This window comes from Myripristis murdjan, chromosome 3, assembly GCF_902150065.1.
Source record: "Myripristis murdjan chromosome 3, fMyrMur1.1, whole genome shotgun sequence".
NCBI classification, from domain to species: Eukaryota; Metazoa; Chordata; class Actinopteri; order Holocentriformes; family Holocentridae; genus Myripristis; species Myripristis murdjan.
In genome coordinates this window covers 19,014,489-19,036,251 of record NC_043982.1, presented here as the reverse complement: position 1 = coordinate 19,036,251, position 21,763 = coordinate 19,014,489, and the positions used below count along the sequence as shown (strand labels likewise).

At 41.4% G+C, this 21,763-nt stretch overlaps 1 protein-coding gene across 1 annotated transcript in view; it reads right to left on the bottom strand.

Moving 5' to 3' along the window:
• cskl (c-src tyrosine kinase-like) overlaps positions 1–21,763 on the bottom strand; it is a 67,345-nt gene that overhangs the window by 10,308 nt on the left and 35,274 nt on the right. The window contains exons 2-5 of the mRNA XM_030048309.1: positions 13,220–13,303; positions 9,345–9,458; positions 8,225–8,337; positions 2,552–2,771 (exon numbers count right to left, since the gene is read on the bottom strand). Coding sequence (XP_029904169.1) covers positions 2,552–2,771; positions 8,225–8,337; positions 9,345–9,458; positions 13,220–13,234 — 462 coding nt within the window. The 5' untranslated portion in view covers positions 13,235–13,303. The remainder of the gene's footprint in view (positions 1–2,551; positions 2,772–8,224; positions 8,338–9,344; positions 9,459–13,219; positions 13,304–21,763) is intronic.

Sequence of the window (21,763 nt, the reverse complement as noted above, 5' to 3'; positions counted from 1 at the left end):
TACTCTCTTTTATTCACCTCACTCTTGTGGCTGTGGTGCAAATCTGGACCATCCATGTTCACATTATGCAGATGTGGAAAATCAAACCGCCTGTCGATCTAAATATTTTAACAGTGCTTGATTACCTGTACTATGCAAGGCTGACGCACATAAAACCACTGTGGATGCAGTGATTGACAGCAAAGAGTGGCAGTGGTGTGAACCTGGGTTCTCAGTCTTTGCATCATCCAGACATGTGTATGAATGGTGTGTGTATGTGTGTGTCTGTGTCTGTGTGTGTGTGTGTGTGTTTGTTGGTCCCCTGTGGAACCTGTTGTGACAGGCTAATGAGACAGAGCAATGGAACAGCACAGAAACACACAAGAATGTAAGGAATTCACTCATAGGCTATCAGAGAGAGAGCGAGAGAACACAAGGGAATATGTGCAAGGGAGGAAGGAGAGAGAGAGAGAGATACTGTACAGAGGGAACAATTAAAAAAAAAACAGTGGGTGGAGAATGAGAGAATGAAAAGGGAGAGAGAGGTATAGGGAAAGAAAGGGGGAAAGCGTGTAAAGAGAGAGAGTGATAGAGAGAGAGGAAGGAAGGAAGGAAGAACATGATGCAATAAACAAGAGGGCGAGTGGGATAAAGGGGGCAAACAAAGCAATATACCAGGTATACACCAGGGAGGTATACATACACCAACACAAGAGAGAGAGAGAGAGAGAGAGAGGGAGAGAGAGAGAGGAAAGCAGAGCATGGGAGAGAAAAGGGAGGTGGAGACGGGAAGTACAGGCAGAGCCAAGCCTAGAGGGTGTGAACAACAGAGAGAGAGAGAGTGAGAAAGACAGAAAGAGAGATAGAAGAGAGGGATTGTGAGCTGATAATAACAGTGCACTGGGGATGTAGATGTTCCTCAGTGCCAGCTGGCACATTCCTGTCTGTATCCAGAGCCCTCCGGGGCAGAGAGATGAGGTCCAATTAAAAGAGTGATAGCCACCAATCTAGCTATTCTCTTTATCTATGAGGATGAAAGTCCTCACTCTCTCTCCCCCTCTGCCATCATGTCCTGCTATCTTCCTCACTCCACATTCTGTCCTTCCTATGAACTCATGGCTTTTAGATAACAGCGAGGGAGAGAGAGAAGATTAGACGGCTTTTTGAAGAATGTGAACATGTACTGGGCTGTGTTTTCTAGGGAAGCTCCACAGGAATCCTACAGTTATTTAATCACAGGGCTACACAAATAATTGCATTTAACCGTATATCTTTATCTCAGGTTACACAGTTACTAAAATCATGAAACCGATATATTACCAATACTGATACACTTGATCTTATTTAAAATGTCTGCTGTAGTAGCCAGTAGTCAAGCTGATATCAGATGCAAAAGGGGCAGAAAAGTGTTCTCGCCACTGAGATTATCCAGACTAAAAACTGTGATTACTAATATCATATCATATAATCATACATATAGTGAGATCATCAGGATTAACATTTTAGTCCTAAAGCTGCAGCCATATTTAGTCAGTAAAGACTTATTCAACAGCGTTATTTCACTGCCAATGAAAAAGGGAGCGATAAAAACAAAGGAACTAAAATCCGGGGTGAAAACTGATGATACAGGAGGGAAGGCTTCTGATGATGCAGGGCGACATGAAGCAAGAACCTCAAGCCTCGCTTGGTCAAAACAATGCTGATAAGACAAACTGCTGTATATTTCTATGCCATTAAGTGTAATGCCTAAGCCACTGTTAGGCATTAGGCATTAGGTATTCACAGTTAAAGCCACTTTGACTGGTCCCAAGTGTAGATTAAACATAAGAGCTAAGTAGTATTGCGCTTGACCAGACCTGAGAAACAGTCAGCATGAGGAAACCTGTCCAACATATCTCATGCTCTTTGAGAAAACTGAAAACCAGTAATTGTATAATTGTACATGCAACTTACTGTTATCGATTAGCTGACTGAGATGTTTTGTACCAACACTTTGTGACTTTGCTGTGAAAAGCATATTATCAAGTGTTGGGATGCACCAACCAGTTGCCACTGATCCGTACTGATCAATCATCATTTCAACTGCCTGATTATTAAAGTTGTCATGAGGCATAAAATAAAAGGTATGCCATTAAAAAGTATTAATGTAATTGACAATACCTATTTTGGATTAGATGATTATTTACACATTGTTAGGCCAGCTATGTCGTGTAGCTGAATCAATTAACCACTCAAATTCAGTGAAGGATTGAATGTGATGAACTTGTTACTGTTGCTCTAAACTTTTACTGTTGTTGATGCCACTTTCAAAATCAATAAGAATGAACCCTCAGAAAACTGGTGCATCACTAATGTCCAATGTCCTGGCCCTTCCTGATCCTTTGATCCTCACTTGCTGGTGCAATGCTGCAGCACCTTAAGCTGTGTTATTGACTGTAATTACCTAAAGAAACCTTCCATGTGAATCGCTGCCTTAAGGCGGGAATTTATATTTTCATATTTTGTATGTCCCCATTCAACCTGTGCAGACAGATTAGAGCAGACGGACGATGCAGACCGTGTTGTTTCTCACCTCCACCAGCTGCATGAGGTTCTCAAAGTACTCCTCCTCGTCGATGGTCAGCTTGCCGTTGTGGTAGATGATGCGGTAGTGCTCCACCTTGCCGTCGCAGCTGACACACAGAGTGTAGTCACCGGGGTAGTTGGTGCTCTCCCTCACCAGGAACAAACCAGTCTCTGGAGGGTAGAGCAACCGCTCGGCCTGCTCTCGAGTTATCTTCCCATGAAACCATCTGGAGAGAGGAGAGGGAGGGGAAGGGAGGGAGGGAGATTTTGGAAGAGAGGTAAAAAAAAAAAAACAGGTGAGAGGGAAAGGAAATAGGGGAGTGAGGGCGGATGGAGGAGAGAGGAAGTGAGACATTAGCGGCACAGACAAAGAGCAAGGGAAGTAGAGCGAGATGAAGAAGAGGGTGAGAGAATAAAAAAGGGAGAGGGGAGGGTGAACGGAGAGTTGGGGAAGACAAGGAGTGAGAGACAGAGCAAGAAAGGAAAAACAGCAGCAAGAGAGGAAAGAAAGGGGGCAGAGAGAGAAAGGTGGTCAGGGAATTACACAGAGGCTTCAAGAACTGCCATGTACTGCTTGCATGCACACAGGTCAACCAAAAAGAAGTCCTACATGAAAACTGTTAAGCCTAGGAGTACATACGGTGGTGCAACAATGTAGTATGGGTTGGCAGGTTGGCAGTATACTACCTAGGATTTTAGTTTTCATTGTATTGTGCTGTAAGAGTTGTTCTTTCCTGGTTTTAAAGGCTGTATCACAATAAGGGGATGCAACTTTCTGAACTTATTAGACTGTTCTAGATGTGCTATTTGCCTCTCCCTGCTTGGCCATCCTGTCCACATTACTGACTGTTTTATCAAAAATCTCTTGTGTATAAACATTTGACTCCATCTACTGTTTGTATTGTCCAGCTCTACAATGAAACAGGGTGGACTAGTGCTGACAGTGACATGTTTGATACCTGTGAATGTGCACATTCGTGTTCTTGAGGAAAATGTTGAGAATCTTCTGCTCTAGTCAGGAGTTGCTTTGGGTATGAACATCAGCTAAAAGCCTAAAATGGTTAACATATCAGTGGTTCCCAGCTATCTGCCATCAATGCTCAAGAGTAATCAGATTTCCAGTGTAGCAGTTACAATGCTGATTTCAGTGATTAACACCATCAGCCAGGTAGGAGGATCCACTGGCAAATAGCATGAGCCACAGCCCTGCTCTGAAACGAGAAGTGAAACTATTTCAGAGCGGCACTTAGTCTGTTCTGCTTGAGCAGCAGAGGGGAGGGGCTGTCTCGTCTTGAGGAGTCAGTGAGAAAGTACCTGAGCCCGAACAACAGGAAACATGGTGCTCTCTCTCACAAACACACACACACACAGCCTGGGGCAGAGTCGGAAACCGACACACAGGCACAGCAATAACAGGAAAATGCAAAACATGGCTCAGGCAAGACGCCGGGTCGGACAGCAGCCCCCACCTCCCTCTCCCCCTCAGGCAGACAGAGGGGTGAGAGCCGGCTGAAGTAAGGGGAAGCCAAGAGCTGGACCGTCTTCCCACCACACACTAGAGTGTGTAAAATCAGGCCTCTGCTGACCATAAGCTAAGCTAAAGGCAGGCTGGCCCTACTGGGAACCCAGCTGGTTTTAACCAGCTCCTTGAACAAATATAGCTCTAGTTCCCCGATTTAGAGGCCAGCTGTATAACCCTCTCACCATATGGCCTGGTGGCTGCATCTATAGGCTACTAATGGATGGATTAGTAAGTTGTGCCACCATGTCATCCACTGTTCCATCGTCCTCATGTGTGCTGTGCTCTAAGTCCTCCAGATAAGGCTGGGTATTACAGGAGATTTATTGATAGTGATACTGACCCAATAATCCCCCGCTCTCTGGTTCTTTCTTTGTTAAATGAAACCATATTTTAATAACGATCTTTTATACTTTCAGTGAAAAATTTGCACATGCTAATTTTAAAAGGCTGCACTCTTAATTTTCTGAATGAAAGGCTTTTAGGCTAGCACAAACCTGAGGTCTCATCCTAAGGGTTTTATTATACTTTATTCTGTCATAAATCTACAGAAATACAATCTAATGCTGTCATAAATCTTTTCTATATTTCAAACTTGATATTGATAACAAAAAAAAAACAAAAAAAAAAAAACAGCTTCACAAATCTCCCACTCTGCCTGCACAGCCTCATGGTCCCCACCATGTCAGCACCTCAGACCACAAAACAGCACACCGTAGCTCATTGATCTACATCAGTTTTTGTGTGAAAGGCTGCATCAGCCATAAACAGTAGCAGCCCACAAGGTCTCTCTCGGTGTTGGCTGGAGGGTGGACGGTAATCAACGGCTATAATTGATTTAGCCCATTTTAGGCCCCCCTCCTGTCCGTCCTCGCCTTCTCAGACAGAGCAAAGCGCAGGCCCTTGTGGCAAAGCAGCTTAATGCGGGTTGAGTTGATTAGATCAGCGCAGGCAGCTTCTCCAATGGATAGCAGCTCCTTAACTCCCATTAATCCGAGAGCAGGCGCAGGGCGTTCACGGCCCAAACCCAGAGACAAACACACAGGCCCTCGGTGGACTCCACACTGGCTGTTCTGTCTGCTGCAGTCAACTGCAGCATTGTCTCATGAATTACATCATAGCAAAGTGATGCTTGTCAGACATTTTTTTTTGTTTAATAAAATGTACTGAAAGGTGGTAAACAACTTGATGGGAAAAAGAGGGAAGGAAGAAAGAGGACAATCGGGCTTAAGACCCCAGCCTTCTTTAGGGTGGTTCTGCTATATTCTGCCCCAGGCCCATACTGGGGCAGATGTCTGCCAGCTGGGGGCAGCAGGGAGTGCGAGGCCAGAGAGCATCTATGTGTCAGGGTGAGTGCGGGGACAGAAGACCACAGCTGAGTCCTTATATAACCCAAAGGAGAGGGAGAGGTCTTCCCCAAGACATCTGTTAGCGATTCATAACAATATCAACAATTCCCTCTGGGGTGCAAGTAATGGTCCTAGAGGAGTGGGTCCTGAGTGACCTGACCTATATGACAGAACCATTTTACTATGCAGTGATCTCATCAAATGCAGCGGGAGGGACAGGGGGTCGGAAGCAGTAACTGTGGTGGTCTGCCTGTCAGGGTTTCAAACATCTGAAGCTGACTGTGTTCACCAAAGCAGTAGCGTGGTTGGAGTGGGGGTCCATTTGTTTCCTGCATTGCCACAGAAATAAAATTAGCCACAGCGACAGTGATTAGCGGGGTAGTCAGCACTGAGATGCTGACCACTGCAGAAGTGAAAAGGCTCTGTGAAAAACGGTAAGTAGAGAGGTGTCAAATTTCTATCTGAAATACTATAAAAACCACATGAAAACTAAAAGCTATAAATAAATGATAACATCTGACATTGTGGCCATGGTTTTACAAGAAGTGCACCATTGCTTTGTGTGATATGATATGATTGAAAAGTATTGCACGGAACCAGACAAAGCAATGAACAACCCTTTCTACTGACACTTGCAGCAGTTAATTTTGAGTTTAATAATTAATGCTGTCATAACTTGTCTGCAAATTTTTCATAGCTGCACAAGGCAAGTTCAAAGTTAAGATTGGGGCAATTCTGACTGCCAAAAACGTCATAGCTAGGCAACACAGTGGCCAAGTTCATAATGATGCACACACAAAGTATGGGTGTATCTTGACCACCAGGCAAAAACAGAGGGGCCTCGCTTTGAGTGCAGCCAACAAAGTGAGACACACAGGGTCAAAAGTCTATTCAAATGTTTCCTGGCAACAAGATGTTACTACGTGATAACACCAACTGTTCTCAGACAGCTCTATCAGCACTGTTGCCCCAAAATACATCTCACTTTTCAAACCACAGGCGAATCTCAGTTCTTGCACCCTCCTTTCATAGTGGAACATTTCTTTACATCACACCACAGTAAACCACTCTCAGTGAACTGCCATCCTCACCCTGACATGAGTTTAACTCTGAGGTTAACACTGAAGCTTAAATCCTTGTTAACTATCATTTGCAGGGTCTTGCAACCAAAGCCTTGGTGCCTTGTGGATGACAGCATCTCAGTTATATGGCGATACTGTGGCAGCCTGTGTGCTCTTGGCATTCCTGCCTTGTTTCATTTGCATAAGCCCCTCGTTACATTTTCCTCTTTGAAATAGCTGCTGTTTTAAAGAGGCCGATTCAAATCTTCTGCGCAGACGGTCCTGGCCTCTGTGACAGCCACAGAGAGACAAGACAAAGCAGTAAAAAACAAATGACTTTGTTAGGGAGGGAAGTTCCATCTATGATGCTTTGCCTGACTTTTGAAGTGAGCACTACTTTTTCCGCTGCTGCAGGCAACACAAGTCCGTGGGGGTAAATACCCTCTTGACGCAGCTGAGCAGCAAGACGAGCACTGATGTAGCGGAAACGTCACATGATCATAGCCTAAATCAGGGGTCGGCAACCTTTTTGATACAAAGTGCTAAATTTCAATACTCAATGGCAAATAACATTTTCAAAACATAAAATACGCAAGGCACCTCCTTCCTCTGTCCACGAGAGCTGGGATGCCTGAGCCTTTACTTTGCTTTCTTAGCTAGCTGGTTTGCCACCGTCTACTGAACCTGAAGCAGCGCCACCTACAGGAGGTTATATTATCAATCACACTAAATGATACAGGCGGTGCAAGAGCCAGTGGTGGTGCAAGATGAACACCTAGATTATAGCTACACACTACTGTCACTATTGCTGTCAACTATTAGTCGACCTGATGATTTCGTGGACAAAAATCTTGTACTGTGCTTTTTATGGTGGACATTCTAATCCAAATTTAATGTTTCTAAGGTTTTTATAGTTAGATTTCATGGTAACTGAGCATACTGAAGTCATAATTAGGCTTGTTAGTCATGTTAGGCTATTTTCCACTGCTGTTTAACTGCTATTACCTCTGTTTTACTGTTAATACTTCTGTTGAAATTGTGCATATTCCTATCTTTTTATAATCCCGGTTCATAGTGTCTATATTGCTTACTGCTATTTATCATGTGTATAGTGTAGATTCTGCCATTTATCATGTGTATACTGTATATTCTGCTATTTATCATGTGTATACTGTATATTTCTTCTAAATTTGCACATTGACCTACCTCTATGCACATTTTATACACCCATGCACACGTTTTTTCTGTTTTCTGTTTTTTTTTTTTTTTTTTTTGTGGCACATTGCTTTTTGCACACTGGGTTGTACTTAGGTTATTCTGTTGTACTCAGATCTTATTCTGTTATACTTAGATCTTATTCTTTATCTCTATTTTTTTTATTCACTTAATTTGTAATCTGTGGATACTGCTGAAGAAAATGTGAATTTCCTGCGGGATGAATAAAGTATCTACCTACCTACCTACCTAATATACGACTGTCATGATGAGCTATAGAGCCTGATGCAGTCACCACTCCTTTTGTTTAAATTCATTTTGGTGATCTAAAAAATACTAACAAAGTTTTCTATGTATGACGACATGACTTTTTTCTAACATTCAATATTTTTTTCTAACATTATAGTTTACATCAGCTCAAAAAAAAATGAATTGACCATAGTGTGCGTACACACAACAATGCAAGACATAAAATAAACAAATACGCATACATACACATAAATATTATTCTCCCTAGCTACATTTCTGATACTTACGGCATAAGACTGAGTTTCCCTCCTGACTTGACTCCTTCCCTTTTCTGGACGTAGTTGGCTGGGATGGTGCCCTCCCTGCCCACCGTGTTCCTCGCTCTGTACCAGTTGGGATCCTGAAACACAGCCACAGTACAATTTTATTGTTCATGACAATCATCATGTGCGGTCATCTCCCTAAAATCTCAGTCAGTGAGTTGTTGGGAAGTCCTTCCTGTACCTTATATTCAGGCTGAGCCACTTTGAGATGGATTTATGCTTTTTCAGCTCTATTAGTGGAGTGTATCAGTCAGGAAGTAAAGAGAGTTTCTCTTAAGGACAACACACTGGGAAACAAAGGCTGGAGTATCTGGCAGCAGCAACTGATGCCAGCTCTTGGTTTTAATGATAGCTGATACAGTTTGGTTGTGTAAAACTGCTGACTGGGGCAATTCGAGTCTCTCTCTCTCTCTCTCTGTGTGTGTGTGTGTGTGTCGTAGTGGTGGATCTGTACGCTGTGGAGGTGTCCTGGGCCTATTTCAAAAAGGCATCAGTGACAGGAGAAGTTCACTAGATAACCCCAGTGACACACCTGCGCTCTCACACTGTAAACACTGAAACACTTCATTTGTTTAATGGTCCTGTAGATTTATGACAGCATGTCACTTTTATCCTTTATGATCACCACCTGTAGGTCAGTATGTCATTCTTTTGACTTGATAATTCAATCAGGTAACATTTTTTTTTTTTTTTTTTTTTTGTATTTTGCAGAAATGTTGGCACATACTGCAAATGTGCCAATATTTCACTATAATTGGATTGCATTCTTGTACACAATTAATTGAGAAAACAATAACAATAACAAACAATTACTCTAACCTGTGATCATACTGAGGTGAAGCACCACTGACTTAAACTAAGGAATTATATTTTCTGAATATTCTTAATTTAAGAGTCAGCATTGGGATTTTGTCCAAATATTCCCTTTATTTTGGTTTGGGAAGACGTTCCTGCATCAAAAGGTGTTTCCAGTATTTTTATCAAGTACCCTGGTCTGAAAAACATTGGTTGGAATGGCAGCTTTGAGGCTTAATTTGTTAAAACATACATAGTTTACTGTGTACCCAGGCACAGTCTTCCTTACCCTGGTGGCTCCAATGATGGTCAACACATCTCCTTTAGAGAAGGGCAGGTCCTGTTCGTTTGAGGTCTGAAAATTATACTTGGCTACACACTCTGTGCCACTTGACCATGGTGCCTACAGAGAGGAAGAAACACAAAACATAACAGTTACATTCATTTTATGTCTTCTCATTGACATGAGCCGAGAGGTGTGTATTTATAGCAAAATTACTTCTATTTCTGCTAACTTCTCTTGGATAATATTTTATGACAGACTTGAGATGTTTCATGTTGAGGCAAACTATTTATAAAAGCAAGACAAAATAGAGGTGAATTTTAAAATGAAATTTGGGATGGGATTGGGTTGGTAAATACAATCAGTCATTATTATCATTCAATATCTCAAAAATACAGGCGTGCTAGTCAGTAAAGTGCCATCAATTTGTCAACCAATAACCGAGTAAAGCATGAATCTTTAAAGATGACTATAGTTTGTTTTATGCTTTCAGTCGGTCTGACAACGCTGGTGTGACTATTTCCTCTCCCAAATGGCAGATATCTTGTCTTGCAGTGGACCTTCATTTGTCAGAGCTTCTATCTGGATGTCCTTACTAGTTTTTGCTTGTAACACTGACAAATCTAGACAATCTTACTCAATTGTTGCACTCGCTGCCAGCAGCTCTGGATAAGAGTGGCAGCTAAGTGTCTAAAATATAAATGCAAATGACAGAGAGGATTAGGATGCTGAGCACATCCCGTTTGTGTTGTTAGATCAGTACACTGATGCATTCAAAAAGGTGCCACAGCACTGTCAATGAGATTAAATGAAAGCCAGAGTACAAAGCAGCAGGTGTGAGTGAGCAAGAAAAGAAAAATTCTCCTTGTACAACCGGCACTATTTCTGACGCCAGACACACTGAATGTGTCTGATGCAGTATCAATAACTGGAGGCATATTTCTCAATGAATGCAGCACAACAAGTGTCTGAGCTGCTAGTACAATTGCCAGTGATGGCCTCGAGGAAATGGAGCAACCTTGCATCTCTGCTATTAGTAATCTCCACAAATTAAAGAATTACATTTCATCTGTGGGTCTGGGTTTTGCATTACACTTGAGGCACTTGATGCTCATAGCAGGATTGGCCAATTAGACAAATACCTCAGTAATAGCAGTGGATGAGATCTATTCCTTGTCAATATTTTGCCATTACAATCACCATTATCTTTGGTTAAATTAAAATGTAGCCTCTTGCAAGATACTCAACTGGGGAAATTGAATTAAAATTTATTCAGAGCAGGCACACAGGGGAGCCTAAAGACACAGTCTCTCTCAGAAGGAGCTGGTTTGTCCCTGTGCGCGCTTCCTAATGGGAATCCACCACCACCTCATACTGTCTTTTAAGTTGTTTCTTTTTGATTGTGAAGACTCAACTAAAATTTAAAATGGAAAACTGCCATTTCTCTTGCGCGATCCTCTCCCTTTCTCTCAGTGCAGTTGTATAACACCATATATACATGTGTGTGTGTTTGTATATATTTGGACCTACACACAAGTTGCATGACTGATGACGGATGCACACTGGCGGCTACAGGAATTGAACTGTTAACCTTTGATCACAATAACCAACAGGTCACAATGATGAAATCCTGGTAGCAGCAAACTGTGTTATTTAGGAAAATCTAATGGCTGGATCACACCTAAACCATTATGTTGCTGCAAAAGCAGGGGTCTATGGCAAACACCCCGAGATAAGAGTTATTTTAAATTGTTATCAATTAATTGATATTGACACATAACAGTATGTTTTCATTGTAAAATGTTTTCATCACAAAACAGTAAACTGATATTCAGTGTCCCAATACTTGGAATACTTATATCACAACCCAATACATCTGCAACATGTTAATGAATCCTCTCTTTTGAAGAAATTTAATACCTTTAGTAGATACTCTCTCATGGAAGTTTCAATGAGAGAGCATCTACTAAAGATATTAAATTGGATCCTGGCCTTAGAATGAGGTGTTTCTAAATTTCATAAAATTTGACAGTTTTGGAAGATACAAGGCTTTCACTTGACGGCAGCGGTGCACTCTGCTGCTACCAATGAAAACAGTTTGGATTAAGAGAGGCATGAGGAGGCGACAGATGAAGAACGTGAGCTAAACCGCTGAGACAGCCAGGTAATGTGAAACCAAAGGGTTGGGCATTTTGATGGATGTGTGTGCACCAGATATGTGCATTAGCATGGTGCCACAAGAACTTCCCGTGTGTGTGTGTGTGTGTGTGTGTGTGTGTGTGTGTGTGTGTGTGCGCTGAGCATTTGGCCGCACTGTGTGTGTGTCTGCCTGTTGTGATGGTTGTTACTGTTAATGCAGTAGAGGATTATGATTACCATTCACTGGCTGATGAAATCCATTAGCAGATGACGTTAACCTGCGCTCCATCAAAAGTTCAATTACTTTTAACTTTTTTTTTTTTTTTTTAAACAGACTAGATTGTGCTATGTTCAGATCAGACAAAGCACTGTAAATCCATGACATCTTTCAGCACCCTCACTGAAATACATGGGTTATTGTCCATTTTTTGTTTGTTTGTTTGTTTTTTTTTCTCCAAATGCATCTTGTGTGAACTGGGTCTTTGACTCCTCTTGTAAATATATCTGGAAATAAGCTGCACTTACATTTTGAGGCTTATACTTGAAGCTCTTTATCCAGAGCAAATTGAAAGGAGTGTAACAGTAGAAAAAGCTTCAATTCCTGCACCCCCAATACTTAGCAAGCAGCCAGTAGAAAAAAAATAAATAGAAATATATTGGTGAGCCATAATGCCCTGACAACAACAACAACAACATTAATTTAAATTAATTTTAAATGATATTGTCATTAACTGGATTCAAATATAGTTTTAAATGTTTCAAATTGGGAGAGCCTATAATATCTAGTAGGTGAAAGTGGATGAATGACATTTCTTGAACTACGGTCCAAGTGTCAAAGGACACTTGGACCGTACTGCTGGCTCTTTGGTTACACAGAATATAGCTGGATGGTATACAGTCCTTACAATAAAAGTAAATTTAAATGAGGACAAAAAAGTTAAGGGTGGCAACTTAATTCACTAAGGGTACTTAACTGCGTAAATGCTTTTCAGACTACCTCTGTGTGGCAGTATAAAATGTGAAGTGAGGTGTTCAAAAAAAAAAAAAAAAAACATATATATACTTGCTCAGAAAACTCATACCATGATACCTGACCTTAGTAAATAAAGGCTAGAAAAGAAATGTGTGCTCTAGGCCTATGCTGCTGATTATTAATTATGTGATTAAGGAAAAAATTATTATGCATTAATTCTAAAATACTTTATTTTCCTAAAACGTCTATTTTTTCGTAATGTTGCCTAAGGCATTTACTTACTCTATAAATCATGTCAATATCTGTTTTGCAATATGAATAATTCTCCCTGCTACAGACGTCAAATCATGCTTTTTCGTACCAAGCATTTACCAAGCTCTGCTAGTCCAGGAGGGTGCAGGGCACCATTAAAGCAAACTCTGTTCTTGTTGTTAACTTGTTTTTAATCTCATTAACTTGTTTTTAATCTCCTTTTTGTTGTTGGTGAACAAAACTGATTGATATCAATAAATATAATATCAATAAAGATTTCATATGGTTTGACACTACAGTGCAGGTTCTGATTGCTGGAATGAAATCCAACCACTCCTCGTGTAAATTCAACATTATTTCACTGACAAGAAGAGGTAATACGTGAGGAAAAGTCATGATGGCTTGTCAGCCAATCCAACATTATTCTTCTGATTTGGGCCCATTTTAGATTTAAACTTTAAACAAATGATAATTACACCAGTCGGTCTGATCACAAGGGTGATGGTGTCCCACTTACCTGGATCCCAGACATGATGAAGGGAATTGGGCAGCAAGTGTCCTCAGGCAGGTAGCGGTCACTGTTCAGCTGGTACCATCAGAGCTGCAACAAACACAAAGAGAGAAAGTGCCAACACATTAAAAACAAAATCTACAAACAGTTTATTTGACTAGCTTAAATCTAGGGTATCTGAGTCCAAATTTGGTATCGTGACAAGCACAGACACAGCTAGGCCTGAGCTGAGTACATCATGGTAGCGTCTGTATCTGGAGTAGGATGGAGTGTGCGGTGGGTGATTTGGGTGGGTGATACCCTTTTTCTAGTCGACACAAATAAAAAGCAGGCAAGACTCTACTCATACTGCGTTAATGGGAACTGGGATGTGAGATTGTTATCTATAAAACATTGACAACACAGTGTTTATGGTGTCAACTGAGAAAAATCGATTCCTTCTTTCTTAGTGTACCCTGTGGTGGGAAATTCAGATTTTCCTCTTCTCGACACTTCTGACACTGTAGACTCAATGTTACCGCAGGTCGGAAATTTACAAGACGGATAAGCTATGGTCCGACTGCCCATGAATGCAGTGCAGCGTTTCACATCAGTGTGGAAGTGAACAAAGCAAGGCACATCAGAATCAGATCCAAAAATATATTATTGATCCCCGAGGGGAAACTGGGTATTAGTAAAATGTTAAAGAAAACATATTAGAAAACTTTATGTGAAATTTTTTTGGATGGACAATATCAAGACGTGCTTGAGTGTGCAGTGAGTTTCCAGTTCCCACTGCTGTTGGACGGTGTTGAAAGGCTTGCAAGAGGCGCTGCAGCAGACAGGTGAAGTTCTCCTCACTGAAAACTAGCTATAAGGTTATAAATGATGAGCATCAACAAGAAGAGACAGACAAACAGAAAGATAAAACAAACAGTAACAGCTGCTTGCCTGCCCATAAATGATGATGTTTTACACAGGGCTCAGTGCTCCTTTCTGTCATAAATGCTCTCACCCGCATAGATAGCAGTTATAGTTATTAATCCACCAACTAACCCCAACCACCAACATAAACATTTTTAGAAAAATGCTGATTCATGATTCTCTCCCCTTATTGCTCTATTGTGTCATGTGTCTTAATGTTAACATGCCCCATTCCACCCCAGATTTGTGTGTTTCTTCTTGTTCTCGCATTCCTACAAAACACTCAGGTTGGAAATTTTCAGAGGCATTCCAGTCCTCTGCTCTCGCTGTCCTGGAATCCATTTGCAGAGAAACTGAGGATTGAATTAGTCTTTTTAACAGCACCTGCTCTACCATGCTTGACTGTGTTACTCCATATAAAATCAAGAAAGCTAAATCTAATAGTTCTCCCTGGGTAACAGGCACTCCTGAAAGAGCATAGGAAAACAGAGCAGAGCAACATATCTAAGCCAGCTGTATTCCCTAACATCTTAAAAGACTTCATGGTTCAGTAACAGAATCATGTTATAAATATAAGACCTTCAATTCATCTCTAGCCTTATTGCAAAATAAATAAATAAATAAATAAAATAAAACAAACAAACAAAAAAAAAAACCCTGCAATGATTCTTCAGTGATATTAGTTGTTCTGTTAACCCTTCCTCTGGCTCACCTCCATGAGCATCTCCTGACAAGTTGGAGGAATCACTGTCATTCTTTATTTCCAAAGCTGAGATTATTCTGAATCAGATTTCCCCCCCTCCAATTAAAATTCAGCTATCATCACTGTAACTACTTCTGTGTTAGTGTTCAGGTAATTTTCACCAAATTCCATTCAAGGATCTGCTCAAGATTGTCACCTGTATGAAATACTGTATGAAATACATTTGTGGTGAATACCCAACATGTGGAGCTGGCAATTGCATAGTGCTGACAGAGGTATGTGCTCTACTGAGTGCTTTATAGCTTTTAAACATACATCACCATTAAATACTCATGTCAGTGTATGAGGATACAAATCTTTACACACTGAGAAACATTATACTTTCCAGTGTAAGGTTATTTCAATTCATTACGGGACAAGCGTGCATTATTTCAGAGAACAAAAAGCACACAGCATTTATCTCAGGTATTAGCACACTACATGACAGAGAGAGAGTGGGATAACACTTTTAGGATGTGTGATAAACTGGGAGGGGAGGACTAGCTGTCCTCGGGTGTGCCTGGTGTGTGGCTCAAAAAAAAAAAAAAAAAAAAAAAAAAAAGACAGTGTGTGTGCACTACAGAGACTGAAGAAAGAGCATGTGTATACATATGGCTTGGAGTGTATGTGTGTCTGCCCAAAGAGCATTTGTAAGTGTGTGTGTGTCCCAAAAAGTGTCCATGGGAATGGCAGAGAGATGGTGCTTAACTAACTCTATGTGAGCGTGTGAATGTGGGTGTTTGAGCCTTTTTGTGTGCCAGAAAGTATATTACATGTACATGAGCAGTAGTGTGTCCATTGCTCAACTTCAGTGTCTGTGTGTCCTTCCATCTTCCCAAGAAAAGGGTGACCAGGCTAGAGAGAGCTGGAGGTGACAGCGTGGCCACTTGGCTCTGACTGCAACGCGCTGAGACAAACTGAGGCAGAAAAACGAACAAAGGCATGGAGGAGTGACAAGCCACCGACTGAAGCCACACCAAAGACAAAGCACTGAGAGAGAGAGAGAGATGGCTGACTCCCAACAGATTCCTGTCCAGGCAGAGAAACAGGCAAACAGAGACACAGCACCAAAAAGCTGTCTATATATGTATGTTAAGTGTGGGAGAGGAAAAAACCTCTCTCGATGTAAAATTGCCATTCAGTTGGTACAATTCTAAGTGACAGGTTTAAAATTGCAACATTTCCGGTGGGAATCGGTGGGTGTTATTTTTCTATTACCAAGACAATTTTTCAAGGTGTCATTAATGTTACTCTACAACAAGGGGCGCCTTTTTCATGAGTGCGTTTAGAACCACAGGTTGTCATGCTGTGTCCCTTTCAGCTTACTGTACAAACAGTAGAGCATGTACAATATGCCGGCGTTGCAAGTGCTGTTCCATCCTGTTTCAAGTCAAAAACATGGTGAGAGTTTACAGTCTTGAGACACTATTGTAATAACCCAAGTGCACAGTCTGAAGAGCATGGTGCGAGTGCATTTAAGGCATGTCCAAGTCCACTTTTGCTATTTTAGCAGCAGAGAAAATGGTTGTTGTGCCAGGAGCACAGTTCAAAGGGGTTTTACTCTACTTAGTCTCCAAATTAATAATGGGAGTGTCTTGGGCGTAACATGCAAGAAACCAATCGGAGTGGCATTCCCTTTAATAGCCATGCGAACCAGCATCTTGGTGGATTGATTTTATAATGGTGCATTTGCCAGGTGAGAAGGAACACTTGTCTGACAACTGCACCAGTGGAAACTTGCAAAGACACTTGTTTTGTGCTTGGCACCAGATGTGAGATAGGACCCACTGTGCTCATCAGGCTGAGTATCGCCTGTTTTTTCTCCATAACAAATGTACTAATCTGTACTTTAACTTTTAGTTTATCACACTTTGTTTTTACACCATTGTTAATGGGGATACCCCCCAAATGTTTTTTTTTTTTTTTTTAATATATAAAATGTAGGGGCGCCTTGGTGTGCCAAATAACAAGGCTGAGTCCTTACCGCAGCAGCCAGCATTCAAATCCAACTTGCACCCTTTGCTGTATGTCATCCCCTCTCTTCCCTTCCTTTCCTGTCTCTCTTTACTATCACTACTGAATGAAGCAAATATGGAAAAAAAGTATAAATTTTCAGTTTGAAAAGTAACTCTGAGCAGTGATGGCCGGTGGCACCTTATGTTTACAGTTTTTGTTTACCAGTTGAGTTCAGGAGATAAACAACTTTGTTTTGACACTAAATGAGATTTATTTCCACTATTCGCAATGCAGACTGGAACAGTACTTGGGGTGTTAAAGCAAAATAAACAGAAGCTGTTTTGAAGTTATGTATGTGTTATGTATTTCTAAATCTCTAAATGTTTGACTAACTCAGGAAAGCATTACTTACAGTTTAAGTTTTTGTAACACAATGTTTAAAAATAAAGTCATTCGGAGGTACATTTTCTTTGGCTTATTGCAATTTTTAACATTTTACTGCAGGTAAGAGTGAATGGCGCCTTAAAAAGTCACAATTCAAAATCATGCTATTTACAATGAGGACATTTGAAAAATCACAATGTGTCAAATCTACACTAAAATATTTTAACATCAAATCTCTTGAGCTATACTGTCTCACAAAAACACTTTATTATGTATATTAAGCATGCATAGGCCTACATCTTTTGAACATATTCTCTGAGTGCACTGTATTTTCAAAATAACTTCAGCTTTCTTTGCACAAGATGTGGAATATTTTCTTTACAACCACTATAGCATGCATAGGACAACCTTGTAGCATAAAGAATAAACACCATCAAGAATAAAACATTAAAAAGGACATTCTTTTTCCTATGTGGTTCTTCAGTATATAAAACAATGTGGTAAATCAGTGGCAGCATAAGTTATTACAGTGATGTAAAAAGAGCAGAATTTACAGTAACCGTATGAAACCTGCAGTGGCCCCAAGCTGCGGCATCTCACTTCCGACCAGCCCAGAGAACAGGAAGTTGAAGCGGGGTGGGAAGGGGGGTGAGAACGAGGAAGTAGCTGATGCATATTTTCCAATGACTTGTATGAGGGAGGGAGGGGGAGAGGGATGTGTCTGAGTACTGGGGTTGGTGGTGGGGGGCATTTACTTCATGACTATGCATGACGCTGTGGTAGAAGGCCAGTGTCTGCAGGGGTCAATGGGTACTCTGATCACTGTCCAGTCTTAAGACTTATGCTATATTGACAGAAAAGGTCTATTCACAGTTTACAAAGCACTGCTAGCTCATTTTACACAACCCATTTTTAAACTGTCCTGGCTTAAAATTCCATTTTTAAGCCCTTTTCCTCCCTTTTATTTAAATCCTCCCTTCTTGTTTGAGGTAGATTTAATTTATAAGAGATCATGGCTGAGATTCATCTAGTGAATCTGATTCATGGTGAATGCAGGCTAACATTTTGTACATTCAGTGTTGGCTGTATGGGAATGATTTTTTTTTTTGCTTGCTCTCATAAAGTAAACTAATGCTCAGTGTAATTTCAGAGCCATGAAAATGATGACTCTCCTCCAGAGGGCCTGGCTACTGTCTAGCGTCTTCTGTGAGCGCATCAATGGCCTTGCTTCAGAGCACTGGCATATCCTGTCTTGAAACAGGAAGCAGACTAATTGCAGAGCATTGCAGATCTGTATGCAAACTGACAGAGCCAAATATATCCAAGGCCAGGCTCTGGTGCACACAGAGGGCGCCCACTTCTTTCACTTTGCAGTTCTTTAGTTTTAGAGTGCAGAACCGCTGGAACAGAGCAGGGCCGCTCACCAACCCACAGCTGGACTAGCTGGCCAATGGAGGAGAGACAAGTGAGTGCTATTCTTATCGTCTCTCTCCAGCACTGAGGAGTGCCCTGGAGCTATTCAACAGAGTCAGCATCACAATGCTCCTATCTCTCCTTAAGTTAGTCAACTGATACTCAGTTAAAGCTGTCTCTGAAAATGTGCTCCTCTAATAATTTAAATTTTCAGAGTTGATAAAGCTGGCTCAGTCGCTTGAACATAGTACCAATAGCACCGGGGTTAAAGGTTGTGTTCAAAAGGCATGTGTGTTGGATGGTGAGAAGGAAAGTGGTAGAAATGTCCCAAGCCCAGGGATGTTATCCAGCTTTAACCTGCGCTACGACACTTGTGATTATCAGTGTGGAAGTCTAATTTGGATGTTGGATGAATGGGGCTTGGGCGAAGGGGGAGCATTAATTGGGGTTATGGATGAGTTCCATCGCATCACTGTTGGTTGACTGAATTATGCCAACAACACCTCCAAGAGGTGCGACACTTGATTTTGGTGAACTAGAACCATGAGCATCTAAACTGTATCTGAGAACGGATCAAACCTTCACACCACCTGAACCAAGGGTCAAAGCCCAACTTAACACCAGCCTGATACCAAAGCAGCAATCTTAGTATTACAGTATAACTGCATGCCTTTACATACATAAAGATCACGTATGAATGCTGAACTTTTTTTTTTTTTTTTTTTTTGACTATTTAGCATTCTAGTCCATCTGGGCAGCCAGATGTGACAAACATTAAGTGTGAATTACCTCCTTCTCCACTTCCCCTCCCCATCATTTTCTCCTAGTGAGAGCGTAACACCAGCCTTTGATCTCGTACCTCCCTGAGCACATCAACGCCTTATCCACTGCTATACAAACTAAACTCACTACTGAAGTGTCCTGTATATCAATGAGCACGTTTACAAGCACACCTTATTCCTGTATTAACCGGAATATTCGCAATATTCCGGTTGCGCATGTGTCATGTAAACACGCACCGAACCCGATTAAGGTCATATTCCGGTTGGAGAGAATTCCGAATAAGCCCCCTGGAATATTCCTGTTCCAACCGGAATATTGGGGCATGTAAACACCTTAGTCGGAAAACTCCCCGAACCGGAATATTCACGACTGCGCATGCTCGACTCACAAGGCGTCTTTGTTGCTATGGTTACCTGCAAGCGGGGAAAACAGCAGGGCGAACAGCAGCAAGAGCCAGGAGACTGCAGTCCACCTTCAGCTAATGAAAGACTTAAATATCACGGAGTATATCGATGGGAGAAAACATAGAAATAGCGACAGAAGAAGAAGAAAAAGAAGAAGAAGATGAGGAAGAAGACTTCTTCGTCTGTTTTTCCGGCAGACCAGACGCCTATAAACGTGCTGCTGCCCCCCGCAGCTGAGTGTCGCATTACGTCAGAGAGTGGAATACGCCGAAACACGGGGGCATGCCAAGTAACATGTAAATGGAATATTCCAGTTGCCGCGGCGCAGTTACCTTAGCCGGAATATTGAGCCGAACCGGAATATGGTGTGCATGTAAACGTACTCAGTGTTGCTTGTAAGGCTGCTCCCCGGAAGATGACAAGTCAAACCATGAACCTCAGCAATTTTTTTTCCAAAGTCAATGGGCATTGCAATATGAGAACAAAACAAGACACATTCTCTTAAAATGCACAGGGAATATACTGTAATAGGGAATGGACAAGTAAGTGCTTATATCCTTTTCAAACTGGTAGATACACAGTTAATTAGATTAATTAACTGAGGAATTGGCGAGGACAGTACTGAAGCCAATCTGCCCATAATCAACAAGAAAACACGTCATGCAACAAGCTGATGCCGCCCACTCAGCTGGTGGAGGAAAAATAAGGACCAGTATCAAATACTAGTGGCAGTGGCCAAACAGATAAAGTGCACCGTCAGAGTGGGGGAGGGCGAGAGGCTGTCTTTTGATACAATTTGTCGTACTGAAAGACTGATTTGACTCTGGAAGCTGTGTGTTGGGTACAGCCAAAACTGCTTACACAATTGTGCACTACTTGCAATACCTGCACCAAAAGTCTTTGTGCTCCACATCAGAGTAGCCTCTCAAGATACACTGCTCTTAAGCAGAAGCTGAACTCACAAGCTTGGCTGCAACCTGCCTGATGCCACAGTGCCATGATAGATGAAGCTAAATGAAATCTTCTGTCTGTTGCATGTCCTGCATTATCTCATTACTCTAAAGATGATGTCCTGTTGTCCTTACACATTATAGGCCTGTATGAATTTATGCCACCACGAGTGATTAATGACACTGTCTCAGGGCCACCAAGATTGATTCCTACATGTTCATTGTACATGGAGAACAAAGTTGCTATTAAATATTCGATAAATGAAAAAGCAGAGACAGAAGGTGAAAGACACTGAAGCAAATTTCAATTTCGGTTCATCAGACATGATCTTTAAATCTATAATTCAAATTGTTTTGAGATCTAGATGCCGTACCAAGGTATGCTGTAGTTATGCTGCTGCTTGCTACAGTCCTTGAAAGGGGGGAATCTGACCAAAATTAGAGTGCACATACCCATGATTTTTCCGTCTAGTGACAGCAAATACCTCCCATACCAGCAGGCCTGATTTACTAACACAAACATTCTTCCAAAGCTAGAAACAAGAGCCAAGACTGATATTTATTTAATGTCCTTTACTTGTCATTTCATGCATCTTTATATTCTGTTTTCCAACATGTTGGGCTGTGTTCTTATTTAGCTTTTGCTATCTGATTCACGTGGGTCTTTGCCGGTGATCTTTGATTCTTTCTTATGCAGCCTTGCCAGGGGATATGATTCTATATGTGACTGTATTTTTTTTTGTCATCACCTGTTTATGTAGGGATTTGTTTGCCTTTCTGTGCTTGTATATAGTTGCAATTATAACTTATGTTTTATCATTGTGGACAGTGACAGCACAGAGGGTAATTTCACAGAGTAATGACGTTTCCTGTCTCACAACTGTCAGCACTACAGTGAAATGAAGCTAATCGAGATGTAAAAACTTGAAGCACTTTCACATGGCACCAGAAAGTCAGTGCCCCCAATTCACTGTCAATGGAGCAGCTTCAAGGATTTGTCTTTAGACGACATGAC